General features: G+C 45.0%; 2 protein-coding genes across 2 annotated transcripts in view; both read left to right on the top strand.

Moving 5' to 3' along the window:
- yipf3 (Yip1 domain family, member 3) overlaps nucleotides 1-8,004 on the top strand; it is a 12,314-nt gene extending 4,310 nt beyond the window's left edge. The window contains exons 6-9 of the mRNA XM_054600682.1: nucleotides 1-113; nucleotides 5,323-5,436; nucleotides 5,519-5,642; nucleotides 7,543-8,004. The exon at nucleotides 1-113 is cut by the window's left edge and continues 19 nt beyond it. Coding sequence (XP_054456657.1) covers nucleotides 1-113; nucleotides 5,323-5,436; nucleotides 5,519-5,642; nucleotides 7,543-7,664 — 473 coding nt within the window. The 3' untranslated portion in view covers nucleotides 7,665-8,004. The remainder of the gene's footprint in view (nucleotides 114-5,322; nucleotides 5,437-5,518; nucleotides 5,643-7,542) is intronic.
- Nucleotides 8,005-9,128: 1,124 nt separating this feature from the next.
- Nucleotides 9,129-17,500, top strand: part of LOC129092682 (uncharacterized) — a 9,064-nt gene continuing 692 nt past the window's right edge. The window contains exons 1-7 of the mRNA XM_054600699.1: nucleotides 9,129-9,150; nucleotides 9,847-10,055; nucleotides 10,137-10,147; nucleotides 13,667-13,789; nucleotides 14,129-14,302; nucleotides 17,181-17,227; nucleotides 17,396-17,500. The exon at nucleotides 17,396-17,500 is cut by the window's right edge and continues 692 nt beyond it. Coding sequence (XP_054456674.1) covers nucleotides 9,129-9,150; nucleotides 9,847-10,055; nucleotides 10,137-10,147; nucleotides 13,667-13,789; nucleotides 14,129-14,302; nucleotides 17,181-17,227; nucleotides 17,396-17,500 — 691 coding nt within the window. The remainder of the gene's footprint in view (nucleotides 9,151-9,846; nucleotides 10,056-10,136; nucleotides 10,148-13,666; nucleotides 13,790-14,128; nucleotides 14,303-17,180; nucleotides 17,228-17,395) is intronic.

The following is a 17,500-nucleotide window of genomic DNA, read 5'->3' on the forward strand; positions in this document are numbered from 1 at the left end:
GAACAGCTATAGGAACTTGTTTTGGTTACTGGCTCGGTGTTTCCTCCTTCATCTACTTCCTGGCGTATTTGGTCAACGCTCAGATCACCATGCTGCAGATGCTCTCCCTGCTGGTAAGTGACAGTACTGCAAGTACACACAGAGTACTGCAAGTACACACACAGTACATTACATTAGAGTCATTTAGCAGACGCTTTTCTCCAAAGCGACTTACAATCAGTAGTATATTACATATCATTCACCCATTCACACACTGATGACAGGCTACCATCAAGGTGCCACCATCAGACTCTAACTAACATTCATCATCCAGTCCACACCGATGGCCTTCAGGAGCAACTTGGGGTTAAGTGTCTTGCCCAAGGACTGCCGAAGCCGGGTATTGAACCACTGACCCTCTGATTGGAGAACTACCTTGCTCTCCACTACGCCACAGCTGCAAGTACACACACAGTACTGCATGGACACACACAGTACTGCAAGTACACACACAGTACTGCAAGTACACACACAGTACTGCAAGGACACACAGAGTACTGCATGGACACACACAGTACTGCAAGGACACACAATTCAATTCAATTCAGTTTATTTTGTATAGCCCAGAATCACAAATTACAAATTTGCCTCAGAGGGCTTTACAATCTGTGCACATGCGACATCCTCTGTCCTTACACCCTCACATCCTCTGTCCTTCCCTCACATCCTCTGTCCTTCCCTCACATCGGCACAGGAAAAACTCCCCTAAAAAACCCCTTTAACAGGGAGAAAAAAGGAAGAAACCTCTGGGAGAACGACAGAGGAGGGATCCTTCTCCCAGGATGGACAGAATGCAATAGATGTCATGTGTACAGAATGAGCAGCATAACAGTTCTTAGATACAACACATTCAATGTATATGACATAAATTATTCATATAATAAGACTACTTATAATAACAGCAGCAATTATTACAGTAGAATTATAGCCATGAAAATAGGGATAGTAATGTGACTAATAATAATAATCGAAGTAGCAGTGGGTGTCAGTCGGCTCACAGCAGGAGGCACGACTACGGTCCAGGTACCACAACGATTCATGGAAACCTGCAGAACGAGAAAGCAAAAGGGCTTCAGGGTGGAAGTAAAGCTAAAATGCTTAATGGTACAGGTAATAGTAATAGTAATGTGACTAGTAATAATAATAATGGTGGTAGCAGTCGGTGTCAGCAGGGCCGTAGCAGGATGCACATCCACGGTCCAGGTACAGCCACGATTTATAGAAGCCTGCGAAGCGAGAAAGCACAAAGACTCCAGGGTAGAAGCAAGTCAATAAGCGTAATAGTACAGGCAATAATAATAGTAATGTGACTAATAATGATAGTGGTAGTAGTAGTGGGTGTCAGCAGGGCCTCAGTAGGTGGCACGATGACAGTCCAAATATAACCCCGATTCCTGGGAACCTGCGAGGCGAGAAAGCACAAGAACTCCGGGGAAGAAGCAAAATCAGTAATGTGCATAAATAGGAGATTAATACATAAAGAAGGAGGGAGAGAAGAGGAGAGAGGAGCTCAGCGTATCCTAGGTAGTCCCCCGGCTGTCTAGGCATATAGCAGCATATTTAGGGGCTGGACCAAGGCGAACCTGAACCAGCCCTAACTATAAACCTGAACCAGTCCTAACTATAAGCGCTATCAAAAAGGAAGGTCTTAAGCCTGCTCTTGAAAGTGGTGAGTGTGTCGGCCCCCGGACTGAAACTGGAACCTGGTTCCACAGAAGAGGAGCCTGATAACTGAAGGCTCTGGCTCCCATCCTACTTTTATATACTCTAGGAACCACAAGTAACCCTGCATTGATTGAGCGCAGCTCTCTAGTTGGGTAATATGGAACTATAAGTTCCTTAAGATAAGACGGTGCCTGGCCAGTTAGAGCTTTGTAGGTAAGTAAAATAATTTTAAATTCTATTCTTGATTTAACAGGGAGCCAGTGCAGAGAAGCTAATACTGGAGTAATATGATCTCTTTTCTTAGTTTTTGTTAGAACACGTGCTGCAGCATTCTGGATCAACTGTAAAGATCTAAGAGACCTATTAGAGCAGCCTGATAATAAGGAGTTACAGTAATCTAGTCTACAGGGAACAAATGCATGAACTAGTTTTTCTGCATCACTTTGAGACAGGATTTGCCTGATTTTCGCAATGTTACGTAAATGAAAAAAGGCTGTCCTTGAGATCTGTTTTATATAAGAGTTAAAAGACAGATCCTGGTCAAAGATAACTCCAAGGTTCTTAACGGTAGTGCTGGATGCTAGAGCAATGCCATCTAGAGAAACTATATCGTTAGATAATTGAATTCGAAGGTGATCTGGACCTAGTAGGATAACTTCTGTTTTTTCAGAGTTTAACATTAAAAAGTTACAGGTCATCCAGGTTTTTATGTCCGTAAGACATGCTTGAAGTTTAGAGAACTGGTTAGTTTCGTCTGGCTTAATTGATAGATACAACTGGGTATCATCTGCATAACAATGAAAGTTTACTGAGTGTTTTCTGATAATATTCCCCAAGGGAAGCATATATAAAGTAAATAAAATAGGTCCAAGAACAGACTCCTGTGGAACTCCGTGACTGACCCTGGTTTTCATCGAGCTTTCATTGTTTACATATACAAACTGAGATCGGTCTGATAAATACGACTTAAACCAGCTAAGTGCGGTTCCTTTAATGCCTATTAGATGCTCCAATCTCTGTAATAGGATTTGGTGATCAATGGTATCAAATGCAGCACTAAGGTCTAGCAATACAAGTACAGAGACAAGTCCTTTGTCTGAAGCTATTAGAAGGTCATTGGTAATTTTCACCAGTGCCGTCTCTGTGCTATGATTCACTCTAAATCCTGACTGAAAATCCTCAAATAAACTATTGTTATGCATAAAGTCACAGAGCTGATTTGCTACTGCTTTCTCAAGGATCTTAGAGATGAATGGAAGGTTAGATATAGGTCTATAGTTAGATATAGGTCTATAGTTAGCCAACACCTCTGGATCTAGAGTAGGTTTCTTAAGAAGAGGTTTAATTACAGCTAGATTGAAGGCCTGTGGTACATGGCCTGTCAGTAAAGACAGATTGATAATTTCTAATAAAGAATTGCTAATTAAAGGAAAAACTTCCTTAAGCAGCCTAGCCAGGATCGGGTCTAAGAGACAGGTGGAAGGTTTAGACTTAGAAATAGTTAAAGTCAATTGTTGAAGGTCGATGGGAGAAAAGCCATCTAAATATATTTCAGGTTCTACAGCTGTGGATTGATCGGTACTGGTTGAGGGCAGTAGATTATACATTTTTTCTCTAATAGTTAAAATCTTATCATTAAAGAAGTTCATGAAGTCACTACTACTGAGGTTTATAGGAATACACGGCTCAACAGAGCTGTGACTCTCTGTCAGCCTGGCTACAGTGCTGAAGAGAACCCTGGGGTTGTTCTTATTTAAATCTATTAATGCTGAATAATAGGCTGCTCTAGCATTACGGAGGGCCTTCTTATATATTTTAAGAATGTCTCGCCAGACTAACCGCGCTTCATCCACATTGGTGGAACGCCATATCCTTTCAAGTTTTCGCGATATTTGCTTTAAATCGCGGGTTTGAGGATTATACCATGGAGCAAACCTCCTTTCTTTTATTAGCTTCTTTTTAGAGGAGCTATAGAGTCTAGTGTCATTCGCAGTGAGCATGCAGCACTATCAACAAGATGGTCAATCTGAGACGGACTAAAGCTAGAGTAGGAGTCCTCTGTTATATTGAGCAATGGTACTGAATAAAACCCTGAAGAAATCGCTTCTTTAAATTTAGCTACAGCATTATCAGATAGACATCTAGTGTAGAAACTTTTGCCTAATGGCGTACACTCTGGTAGAACAAATTCAAAGGTTATTAGAAAATGGTCCGATAAAAGAGAGTTCTGTTGAGAGACAATTACATTTTCTACTTCAATACCATAAACCAGAACAAGGTCGAGGGTATGGTTAAAACAGTGAGTCGGTTTATGTACACACTGACAGAAGCCAATAGAATCCAGCAATGAACCAAACGCAGTACTAAGGCTATCATTATGCACATCCACATGAATATTAAAATCCCCTACAATAATAACTTTATCTGTCTTAAGGACTAAACTAGATAAAAACTCTGAGAATTCAGATAGGAATTCAGAATACGCACCTGGTGCACGATACACTATAACAAATAAAATTGACTTTAATGCTTTCCCGCTCGGGTTTGAAAGACTAAGAACAAGGCTTTCAAATGAGTTGTAATTTAATTTAGGTTTAGGGTTTATTAATAGGCTTGAGTCAAAGATAGCTGCTACTCCACCTCCTCGGCCTGTGCCTCCAGGAATATGAGTATTAATATAACTTGGAGGAGTTGATTCATTAAGGCTAACGTACTCTTCATGACACAGCCAGGTTTCAGTAAGACAAAATAAATCAATATGATTATCTGATATTAAATCATTTACAAGTACACCCTTAGATGACAGAGATCTAATATTTAAGAGTCCACATTTAACTGTCCTGTTTTGATGCACTGTTGCATCAGTTGCCTTAACTTTTATTAAGTTATTTTGTATAACTCCTCTTCTGTTGACTTTAAATAATTGAAGTGGCCGTGGGGCAGACACAGTCTCTATAGGGTTTTGGGTGGGTAACTGGGTGGGTAACTGGGTGGTAACTGGGTGGTAACTGGGTGGTAACTGGGTGGGTAACTGGGTGGGTAACTGGGAGGGTAACTGCTCCAAAGGAAGCGCAGAGAGGTGTGAAAGACTGCGACTCTGCTTCTGCTTCCTGGTCTGAACTCTGGGTCATGGATTAGGTCCACTAATGAACTGGGTCAGATTTCTAGAGATGAGATCCGCTCCATCCAAAGTAGGATGAATGCCGTCTCTCCTCATCAGACCAGGTTTTCCCCAGAAAGTATGCCAATTGTCTACGAAGCCCACATTGTTTGCAGAGTACACACAGAGTACTGCAAGTACACACAGAGTACTGCAAGTACACACAAGTACACACACAGTACTGCATGGACACACAGAGTACTGCATGGACACACACAGAGTACTGCAAGTACACACACAGTACTGCATGGACACACACAGTACTGCAAGTACACACTCTCTCCTGTGGTTCTGTTTATGGAAGATAATCAAGCTCTACGTTTTTGAACTACAGTACCCATGATGCTTTGAGGGAGATAAACAGGAAGTATAATGTTGATCAGTGAGTTATGCTTTGTAGTCTTTCACTGGATTACTTTGACACTGGAGTGACATCACTCTCTCTCTCCTGTGGTCAGGGTTATGGTCTGTTTGGTCACTGCGTCGTCCTTCTCGTCACCTACAACATCCACTTCCACTTCCTGTTCTACGTCCTCTGGCTGCTGTGTGGAGGACTGTCTACTCTGCGCATGGTGAGGACTGCGTTTCCCATCAGCCCCCCTGTTGTCCCTCAGCGGTGCACTAACCTGTCTCGTGTGTCTTGTCCCCTCTCAGGTAGCAGCTCTGCTGTCCCGTACGGTGGGTCAGACTCCTCGTCTCCTCCTCTGTGGGACGCTGTCCGTCCTCCACATGCTCTTCCTGCTCTACCTTCACTTCGCCTACCACAAGATCGTAGAAGGTCAGACTCCTCATCGGGTTTACTGAGGTCATGTGACCTGCTGCCAGTGATTATGTCTGTGATGCTGTCATCAGAGTGAGACCTCCCATCAATGTTTTGAGTCAGAGTGAGACCTGTCCTCGTTTTGAGTCAGAGTGAGACCTCCCGTCCTTGTTTTGACCTCCCGTCCTCGTTTAGAGTCAGAGTGAGACCTCCCGTCCTCGTTTCATGTCAGAGTGAGACCTCCCGTCCTCGTTTAGAGTCAGAGTGAGACCTCCCGTCCTCGTTTTGAGTCAGAGTCAGACCTCCTGTCCTCGTTTCATGTCAGAGTGAGACCTCCCGTCCTTGTTTTGACCTCCCGTCCTCGTTTAGAGTCAGAGTGAGACCTCCCGTCCTCGTTTCATGTCAGAGTGAGACCTCCCGTCCTCGTTTAGAGTCAGAGTGAGACCTCCCGTCCTCGTTTTGAGTCAGAGTCAGACCTCCTGTCCTCGTTTCATGTCAGAGTGAGACCTCCCGTCCTTGTTTTGACCTCCGTCCTCGTTTAGAGTCAGAGTGAGACCTCCCGTCCATGTTTTGAGTCAGTGAGACCTCCTGTCCTCGTTTTGAGCAGAGTGAGACCTCCCGTCCTTGTTTAGAATCAGAGTGAGACCTCCCGTCCTCGTTTCATGTCAGTGAGACCTCCCGTCCTCGTTTAGAGTCAGAGTGAGACCTCCTGTCCTCGTTTTCATGTCAGAGTGAGACTTCCCTTCCTTGTTTTGAGTCAAAGTGAGACCTCCCGTCCTTGTTTTGAGTCAGAGTGAGACCTCCCGTCCTTGTTTTGACCTCCCGTCCTCGTTTAGAGTCAGAGTGAGACCTCCCGTCCTCGTTTAGAATCAGAGTGAGACCTCCCGTCCTCGTTTCATGTCAGAGTGAGACCTCCTGTCCTCGTTTCATGTCAGTGAGACCTCCCATCCATGTTTAGAGTCAGAGTGAGACCTCCCGTCCATGTTTTGAGTCAGAGTGAGACCTCCCGTCCTTGTTTAGAGTCAGAGTGAGACCTCCCGTCCTCGTTTCATGTCAGAGTGAGACCTCCTGTCCTCGTTTCATGTCAGTGAGACCTCCCGTCCTCGTTTTGAGTCAGAGTGAGACCTCCCGTCCTCGTTTTGAGTCAGAGTCAGACCTCCTGTCCTCGTTTCATGTCAGAGTGAGACCTCCCGTCCTTGTTTTGACCTCCCGTCCTCGTTTAGAGTCAGAGTGAGACCTCCTGTCCTCGTTTCATTCATGTCAGAGTGAGACCTCCCGTCCTTGTTTTGACCTCCCGTCCTCGTTTCATGTCAGAGTGAGACCTCCTGTCCTCGTTTCATGTCAGAGTGAGACCTCCTGTCCTCGTTTCATGTCAGTGAGACCTCCCGTCCTCGTTTTGAGTCAGTCAGACCTCCTGTCCTCGTTTCATGTCAGAGTGAGACCTCCCGTCCTTGTTTTGACTCACGTCCTCGTTTAGAGTCAGAGTGAGACCTCCCGTCCTCGTTTTTCATGTCAGAGTGAGACCTCCCGTCCTTGTTTTGAGTCAGAGTGAGACCTCCCGTCCTTGTTTTGACCTCCGTTTTGACCTCCCGTCTCGTTTCGAGTCAGAGTGAGACCTCCCGTCCTCGTTTTGAGTCAGAGTCAGACCTCCTGTCGTCGTTTCATGTCAGAGTGAGACCTCCTGTCCTGGTTTTCTGTCAGAGTGAGACCTCCTGTCCTCGTTTCGAGTCAGAGTGAGACCTCCTGTCCTGGTTTTCTGTCAGAGTGAGACCTCCTGTCCTGGTTTTCTGTCAGAGTGAGACCTCCTGTCCTGGTTTTCATGTCAGAGTGAGACCTCCTGTCCTCGTTTCATGTCAGAGTGAGACCTCCTGTCCTGGTTTTCATGTCAGAGTGAGACCTCCTGTCTTTGTGTTTTTAGGGCTGCTGGACTCTCTTGAAGGACCCAACATGGCTCCCATGCAGCGGGTGGCCAGAGACGTTCCTGAGCTGACCCTGAACGCCACCGTTAGGAGCCTGAGGCCCCTCCCCCTGTCTTACTGAGGCCCCTCCCCCTGTCTTACTGAGGCCCCTCCCCCGTCTTACTGAGGCCCCTCCCCCTGGTCTACTGAGGCCCCTCCCCCTGGTTTACTGAGGCCCTTGCCTACTGAGGCCCCCCCACCTTCATCCTGGACTCTCTTGATGTTTTATTCAAGTTTCTGCTTTAACTTTAAATAATCAGATTCTTTATAGTCACGTTTCAGCTTCACTCTTAAATCATCCTTAACCTTCATGTTTCTCTTCACTCTGAGTACATAAGTACATGATAAGTACATCTGTTTGTATATTTTACTTTGTATTTTTATGTTTTATGCCTATGATTAAACCTTTATTTTGAAAGGGACATCTTTTCCTCTTTTCCCTCTTTAGTGTGTTATATGTATTTCTATATATTTTACATTTAAAAGGCCCACCTCTGTAACTTTATGAGGTCATAATGTAACTTTATGAGGTCACAATAGGTTCTGTCGAGTTGACTGCGCCTCTAAAGAGGACGAGAGCAGCGGCAGCAGCACGGGCGTTGGAAGAAAAAAAAAAACTGCGATCAAGTCAGACAGTGTTCAGCCTTCAATGAAAACACAGGAAGTCATTGAAACGTTTACATCCTGTTCGTTACATTTGTAGGCTACCTGTAGTTTATAGACTACGTTTGTAGGCTACCTGTAGTTTATAGACTACCTGTAGTTTATAGACTACGTTTGTAGGCTACCTGTAGTTTATAGACTACCTGTAGTTTATAGACTACGTTTGTAGGCTACCTGTAGTTTATAGACTACGTTTGTAGGCTACCTGTAGTTTATAGACTACCTGTAGTTTATAGACTACGTTTGTAGGCTACCTGTAGTTTATAGACTACCTGTAGTTTATAGGCTACCTGTAGTTTATAGACTACCTGTAGTTTATAGACTACGTTTGTAGGCTACCTGTAGTTTATAGACTACGTTTGTAGGCTACCTGTAGTTTATAGACTACGTTTGGGTTCTATGATGTCCATCAGTGACATCGTTCTCTCCTTTAAAGGTTTTCTGATGCTTCACATTGTTAATCTGTGGACTTCACACATTCCAGTTCTCTGACTGAAAGCATGTTGGAAATTGGAATTAGGCTTTCTCAATAAATACCTTTATTTACAGATACTAAATAAATAACCTTATATATAATGATGATAATTATTATTATTATTATCAGCCTCATCATTGCACAACGTGAGTCCATTAGCCAACAATCTAGCATCAAATCTTACATTTACACAGAAAATAAGAATTTTCTACAAAACGTGGTGTTTGTTGTCAAAACTAAGAGCCAATCAGCTCTCTGCTCAGGAGACAGCAGCGTTTCCCATCATGCACTGGGCCATGCAGTCGGCTCTAAAACCTGCGGCCGCCTCGCTCTCGTGAGGTCATCGTTGCCCACGTGTTCATGACGTCAGAGCAAGTCGGGATCAAGTCGGACACAAATCTACCCAGCATGCATTGTGCGGCGATAGCCGGTGATCGATTCTGATCAGGACTGGCTTCTCTCGAACGGACCCATTGTAACTTTATGAGGTCACAATGTAACTTTATGAGGTCACAATGTAACTTTATGCAGTACTGCAGTAAAAGTGTGTATATATATATATATATATATATATATATACACAGCGGGTAAAATAAGTATTGAACACGTCACCATTTTTCTCAGTAAATATATTTCTAAAGGTTCTATTGACATGAAATCTTCACCAGATGTCGGCAACAACCCAAGTAATCCATACATACAAAGAAAACCAAACAAATATGTTCAGAAATTAAGTTATGTGTTATGGAATGAAACAGGGAAAAAGTATTGAAGACGCTTACTGAAATGTATTTAGTACTTGTACAATATTTGAAGACTGTTTGTGTGGAAGAATGGGCCAAAATCACACCTGAGCAATGCATGCGACTAGTTTCTCCATACAGGAGGCGTCTTGAAGCTGTCATTACCAACAAAGGCTTTTGTACCAAGTATTAAATACATTCCTCCGGTTCCTCCTGGGTCTTTCCCTACAGACCAATCAGAGTCTCCTACGAGGTCTGCTGACACAGACAGGAAGTAGCTCACAGACCAATCAGAGAACAGTCCAGTACATCAAGAAGAAGATCAACAGAGAAAAGCATCAATCTGTTCCACTGTCTGAATGAACTGAATGATGGTTCTCTAGTGGAGGAGATCCAACAGTCCCTGAGATCAGGACGTCTCTCCACAGATGAACTGTCTCCTGCTCAGTGGTCAGCTCTGGTCTTCATCTTACTGTCATCAGAAAAGGATCTGGACGTGTTTGACCTGAAGAAATACTCTGCTTCAGAGGAGGCTCTTCTGAGGCTGCTGCCAGTGGTCAAAGCCTCCAACAAAGCTCTAAGTCCAGAGAGAGTTAGATTCATATATCAAAACTTTAATATACTCCTGTATTTTCTACTTATTGTTTATTTTTTACTCATGTTGTCCCTTCAGACTGAGTGGCTGTAACCTCTCAGAGAGAAGCTGTGGAGCTGTGTCCTCAGTCCTCAGCTCCCAGTCCTCTAGTCTGAGAGAGCTGGACCTGAGTAACAACGACCTGCAGGATTCAGGAGTGAAGCTGCTGTCTGCTGGACTGGAGAGTCCACACTGTGAACTGGAAACTCTCAGGTCAAATTAAGTTAGTTTGTCTTCAATGATGTAAATGTGTCTCTAAACTATCAGCTTCATGCAGTGTAAACAGCCTCTCTCTTTCTGAATCTTTGAATTAGTTCATCAGGATTTCAGATTTCATAAACCTCTTTTTCACCAGGAAATTAACCAGAACTATGGAACCAGAGGAACTAATCTCAGAGACTAAACGAGTGTTCAAAAGTCCTTTTTTGTGAAATTCCATTTGTGTTTCCATCCCATCTTAAGAACCTTGTAGAACAGATAAACTTGATCCACAGTGGATTAAAAAACGATGGTGGAGTTTGAAACATAATTCACATTCACAATAAAACATCACAGGGTCATCCTGTTGTTCCTCTTATTTATGCTTTATGATGTCCATCCATCCATCCATCTTCCTCCTCTTATCCGGGGCCGGGTCGCGGGGGCAGCAAGCTAAGGAGGGTCCTCCAGACGTCCTTCTCCCCAGCAACACTTTCCAGCTCCTCCTGGGGAACCTCGAGATGTTCCCAGACCAGACGAGATATATAATCTCTCCAGCGTGTTCTGGGTCTACCCCGGGGCCTCTTACCAGTTGGACGTGCCTGGAAAACCTCTAAAGGGAGGCGTCCAGGAGGCATCCTGATCAGATGCCCGAGCCACCTCAGTTGGCCCCTTTCGACGCAGGAAGGAGCAGCGGCTCTACTCCGAGCTCCCTCCGGATGTCTGAGCTAAACAACTCTCTCTAAGGCTGAGCTCCTCACCCTATCTCTAAGGCTGAGCTCCTCACCCTCTCTCTAAGGCTGAGCCCAGCCACCCTACGAAGGAAGCTCATTTCGGCCGCTTGTATTCGCGATCTCATTCTTTCGGTCACTACCCAAAGCTCATGACCATAGGTGAGGGTTGGAACGTAGATGGACTGGTAAATCGAGAGCTTTGCCTTACGGCTCAGCTCCTTCTTCACCAAAACGGTCCGGTACAACGCCCGCATCACTGCTGACGCTGCACCGAACCGCCTGTCCATTTCCCGCTCCATTTTACCCTCACTCGTGAATAAGATCCCGAGATACTTGAACTCCCTCGCTTGGGGCAGTGACTCACTCCCAACCCAGAGGGTGCAATCCACCATTTTCCGGAAGAGAACCATGGCCTCAGACTTGGAGGTACTGACTCTCATCCCGACCCCTTCACACTCGGCTGTGAACCGCCCCAGTGCGTGCTGAAGGTCACGTTCTGAAGAAGCCAACAGAACCACATCATCTGCAAAAAGCAGGGATGCGATTCTGAGGTCCCCAAACCGGAAACTCTCCTCCCCCGGCTGCGCCTTGAAATCCTGTCCATGAAAATCACAAACAGGATTGGTGACAATGGGCAGCCCTGGCGGAGGCCAACACGCACTGGGAACAAGCTCGACTTTGTGCCGAGTATCCGGACACAGCTCTCACTTTGGTCATACAAGGACCGAATGGCTCGTAGTAACGAACCAGGTACCCCATATTCCCGCAGTACCCCCACAGGACTCCCCCTGGGACGCCTTCTCCAAGTCCACAAAACACATGTAGACTGGATGAGCAAACTCCCATGCACCCTCCAACAGACCTGCAAGGGTAAAGAGTTGGTCCGCTGTTCCACGGCCAGGACGGAATCCGCATTGCTCCTCCTGAATCTGAGGTTCGACAATCGGACGGAGCCTCCTTTCCAGCACCCTGGAGTAAACTTTCCTGGGGAGGCTGAGCAGTGTGATACCCCTATAATTGGAGCACACTCTCTGGTCCCCCTTTTTGAAAATGGGAACCACCACCCCGGTCTGCCACTCCACAGGCACTGTACCCGACTTCCACGAGACACTGAAGAGATGTGTCAACCAAGACAGCCCAACAATGTCCAGAGCCTTTAGCATCTCCGGTCGACTCTCATCCACTCCTGGCGCTTTGCCACTGAAGGCTTTTTAACTACCTCAACGACCTCCGCCAGGCATATGGACGAGTCTTCCCCTGAGTCTTCAGACTCTGCCTCTTCCACAGAGGACGTGTTGGTCGGGTTCAGGAGTTCCTCAAAGTGTTCTTTCCACCGCTCGACAATATCCCCAGTCCGGGTCTGCAGTTCTCCCCCCCTGCTGAGCACAGCCTGAGACAAGCCCTGCTTCCCCTTTCTGAGTCGTCTCACGGTTTGCCAGAACTTCCTTGAGGCCATTCGAAAGTCCTTCTCCATGGACTCCCCGAACTCCTCCCACACCCGGGTTTTTGCCTCAGCAACTGCCACAGCTACAGCCCTTCTGGCCAACCGGTACCTGCCTGCTGATTCAGGAGACCCCTGGGCCAGCCAAGCCCAAAAGGCCTCCTTCTTCAGCTTGACAGCCTCCTTCACCGCTGAATACCGCTTGAATACCTATGTTGAATACACTTCCTGTAAGTCGCTTTGGATAAAAGCGTCTGCTAAATGACTGTAATGTAATGTAATGTAATGGTGTCCACCAGCGGGTTTTCAGATTGCGGCCACGACAGGCACCGATCGCCTTCCGACCACAACTCCTAGCAGCAGCTTCCACAATGGAGGATCTGAACATGGCCCACTCAGATTCCATGTCCCCAGCCTCCCCCGGGATGCACGAGAAATTATTCCGGAGGTGGGAGTTGAAGACTTGCGGACAGGGTCCTCAGCCAGACGTTCCCAGTTCACCCTCACTACACGTTTGGGTTTACCGGGTCTGTCCGGCAGCCTCCCCCACCACCTGATCCAACTCAGTTGACAGTTCTGCTCCTCTCTTCACCCGAGTGTCCAAGACATACGGCCGCAGGTCTGATGACACAGACAAACATAACAGCTTTATGATGTTATGTTTGGAGAGGAGAAATGCAGAGGTGGAAAGAGACTGAAAACTTGAATGTCTGTCTCTACAGTGACGATCTGCTGAGAGTCTGATGGTTGTTTATTTCTGCTTTAGAACGTAACCGACATGAAATCAGTATATGAAGATTAATTAGTGTTTTTCAATCACTTTGTTCTCTCTCTCTCTCTCTCTCTCTAGCACACTCATCCCCTTTGCTGGTTACAACTCTTTGTTCTCTCTTATTTTAAAATGAGTCGGGAAGAAAACAAAACGTTTGAATTTGTTTCAAACGCTAATGAACAACAATAAATATCCACCCCTAATCCCTATAGTGATACTACAGTACTTGCTGTATACAGTAGAGCACATTGAACTGCAAGTGTTTTATCCACTTTCACTGAATAAATTATATTTTTTCTTTTTGATTGTAATTTAGTTCAGACTCATTTCATTTTAACTCAAATATATATTTTTCTTCTTGTTGATTGTTGTCTCTTCAGACTGAGTGTCTGTAACCCCTCAGAGAGAAGCTGTGAAGCTCTGTCCTCAGCTCCCAGTCCTCTAGTCTGAGAGAGCTGGACCTGAGTAACAACGACCTGCAGGATTCAGGAGTGAAGCTGCTGTCTGCTGGACTGGAGAGTCCACACTGTGAACTGGAAACTCTCAGGTCAGGACACAATTAATGTTCACTTAAATCCTGATTTGCATTAATGGGTTAACTCGTAACCTTCATAAGATTCTCTCTGCTTGTGTGATTTCAATAAACATAATATATTGTTTTTTCTCACTCTGCTGTTATAATTTGAAATATCAGAAGCCAGTGATACCAGTAATGTGTTCAGATTGTTGATGGACATTAGTGGGTGTTTGGTTGTGACTAGAAACCAATCAGTACCAATGTTAATGTAACCCCACAGTAGTCGACAGTATCTCAGTACTGCAGAAACCTTCCAGCCCTCACAGTTCCCTCAGATCATGTGACGTGTGTTGTTTGGTGTGTTTGCAGGCTGTCAGGCTGTCTGATCACAGAGGAAGGCTGTGCTTCTCTGGACTCAGCTCTGAGCTCCAACCCCTCCCACCTGAGAGAGCTGGACCTGAGCTACAATCATCCAGGAGACTCCGGAGTGAAGCCGCTGTCTGCTGGACTGGAGGATCCACACTGGAGACTGGAAACTCTCAGGTATGAAGAGGCCTGCTGCAGCCACAGACAATCAGTGTGATAGAGGAGGTAGAGCTGGTTAATATGACCCTGACACACCAAGCTGACCTGAAACTACCAGAGACTCATCAAACTGTTTGTGTCCCACATCAGACGATCAATACAGACAGAAGTAGTCAGGGAACAGTAGCCAGGATGAGCCAGAACAGGGAGGGAAGGTGATGAAACTGTTGTTTTTCTGGAGCGTTGCCTTCTTTCAACATTAGAAAATAGGACAGTGGTGTATCCTGACAGGTTGACGGCCATCATGGTGGGTTGACCTGCCTCAACGTCGCCACGCTGCAGGTTTGTGGGCTCATATCAAACAATAGTTGGATGATTTGATGCTCTTCATCTGCCACCAGTGTGTGTTGTCCTTAAGTCCAGACATTACTGTGAAAAGACAAACAGACAAAGAATCAACCTGTTTAAACCGTCTTGATGAATCATCACAATAGGAACGTTTTGCTGTTTTAAAGAAGTTCAGCTTCACCTGGTTTTGGTTTGTTCTGCACTGAGAGCGAGTTCCCTGGTTGATAAGAGTGGACTTGTTGAAACTGCAGGTGACGGTCGACCACAGACGCTCAGTGGAGAACCAACAGCTGATTGTGGACACGGTGTGTCAGAGCCCAAAGAGGTTTATTTAGGACTGAACCAAAGTTATAGAGGGACACAGGCAGTGCTCTGTGGCTGCAGACGGACTTGAACTGTAATATTCTAAACCTCCAGATTACAGATAATAGAAACCAGTGTTGACTGTTGCTAGGAGACGGGATGTGAACAGCAGTGTCAAAGTCAGACACTTTGTACATCTAACCATCCACCCCGACCTCCTCCATCAGAGGTTTGGTGGTGCTGTAGTGATTTCAGGATACTTTCTCCTTTACTTCTGAGAGACAACAGTCATTATAACACAAACACAAGAGGTCGCTGGTCAGGACCAAAACATCCAACAATCAATGCTTCTATATTGTTAACCGATCAGCTGACTCTGTGTAATGATGAAGAGTCGTGTGGTGGTGATGAATCCACAGAGAATTGTCTCCATCTCTGCAGCTCTACAGAGCTTTTTAGCCTCTTTTAGCTCCTAGTTTTGGTTCTGCAGCACATTTCCTGTTTGGTTCAGTCTCAGTGTTTCCAGCAGCTGTTTTCATCCAACAAGCTGTGATGAAGCCTCTGTTCACTACCTGCTCAGCAGCAAACAGCAGACAGACTCAGTTAGAGACTAGCTGGTGAACATAGTGGAGCATTTAGCAGCTAAAGAGACAGATATTTCCCTCAGGAGGTGGTGGAGACCAAAAACAGAGCTAAAAGAGAGGGAATATTGGACTTCCATTCATCAGGTGACACAAACACAAAGACTCCTGATGAATCACCATGTTGATCTGTGACTGCTTTACTTCACCATTTCGGGGGACAATAAACAAAAACACAAATTAGACCCCTTTAAAATAAGACAGCACTTTCAAAATAAAATGAATGAAATTAACATTTAGCAAAATGATGAAGTCAATGAGTTACTTGTAAAAATATGCAGAAGTGAATTAGCTTATAACAAGATATTACAACATACAACTTAAATCTATTCAGCTTCCTTTGGCAGGTCACTCATCAGAAACACAAACCAACAGTCCTTCAGTCCACAATGGCGTCCTCTGTTCCAGCGACCGACAACCTTTAGCTACACACAGACACACTCGCACAAACATTCAAAATCAACAGATATTTAATCAATAAATGAGCGTTAGTGTCCACAGCTTCAGTTTTTATTCTGTTTACTTGAACATTCATCAAACTATCTACTTCATGTTTCTCTGAGTTTCTCCCGTCCTGTCCTTCTCTTTAACCCCGCCCCCTCCTTTAGCTACGTCCATCACCACAGGTGGGGCTGATTGATACCTTGTGTAACCAATCAAACACAATAGCTCAAACTAAAGGCACAATCAGTTTATTCTTCTTTTAAAGCTATACTGTACGATTTGAGAGAGCTAGCATGATTTGAAATTAGCTTCTCTTCGGAGTTCCGTTTAACTCCTCCCCCACCCTTCAGGACTCCCAATGGCGTCCCCTCGACACAGAGCCGTGCACGAGCGCTTGCTACTTAGCAACCAGGTAGCTACGCTGCCGCTGCCTCATTGAGCAGAGCTGAGCTAACGGTCGGCTACTATGACAACAACGCTTTAGTTTGCCCTCCGTGAACGCGCTCAGGCCGGCTGTTTACACAGAGGGGAGAGATTCATCAGGCTTGTGATTGGTTCTTTAGATTCGGGTACAATGTCTCCGATTGGTAAGCATTTTAACAGGTTTATAGCCGATACAGAATTCGTTTTTGTTTCGCTTCTTTTTCATTGCCCATAAGTTATTTATTGCTGTCAGGATGTAAAAACCAATTTCAACAACATATTAAAAGTGCATATCACTGGAAACCGTACAGTATGCCTTTAACTTTAACTTAGTTAAACCCACTGTTTACCTTCAATATTGTTTAGAACTGTTTATTTCAACTCTTATTCACTTATTTAAATCCTGCCTTATTTATGACTAAAGTATCTTCATTTCTCAGTTAACCATTTTTATTAAACTAAATTACTTTCAGTTTAATTGCCTTACTGAGTCATTTCATCCCACTTCATAATAAACTATTAGGAACTTCTTTTAATCCCTAACTTTTACACCAGGGCTTCATGAATAAGTGAACATAATGAGCTGTTGTCATCGGCCAATCAGAAGAAGCTCCATGAAGTAAAGAATATGATGTGATTAATAATAAGTGCTCCATGTGAACATGAATACAAAGCTGTGTGTGAGATGATGTAATGTCCATGTCTCCATGCTGCTCTGACCCCCCTCCTCCTTTCAGGGTGGAGCCTGCTGGAGTCCGATGGGTCACACCAGGTCTGAGGAAGTGTAAGTGTGCTTTGAATCTGACTCATGAAAACAAAGCAGCACACATTCAACCATCTTCAGACTGTGACATCACTCATTCACATCTCTGATGTCATCACACAGTGTCACCAGATGAACAGATGATAGATTAATAACTGCAGCTGTATTGTGTCTTGTTCTCTCCATCAGATTCCTGTGAACTCACACTCGACACAAACACAGTGAACAGAAACCTCAAACTGTCTGACAACAACAGGAAGGTGACACGTGTGGAGGAGGATCAGTCATATCCTG

Source organism: Anoplopoma fimbria, chromosome 6, assembly GCF_027596085.1.
Source record: "Anoplopoma fimbria isolate UVic2021 breed Golden Eagle Sablefish chromosome 6, Afim_UVic_2022, whole genome shotgun sequence".
NCBI lineage: Eukaryota > Metazoa > Chordata > Actinopteri > Perciformes > Anoplopomatidae > Anoplopoma > Anoplopoma fimbria.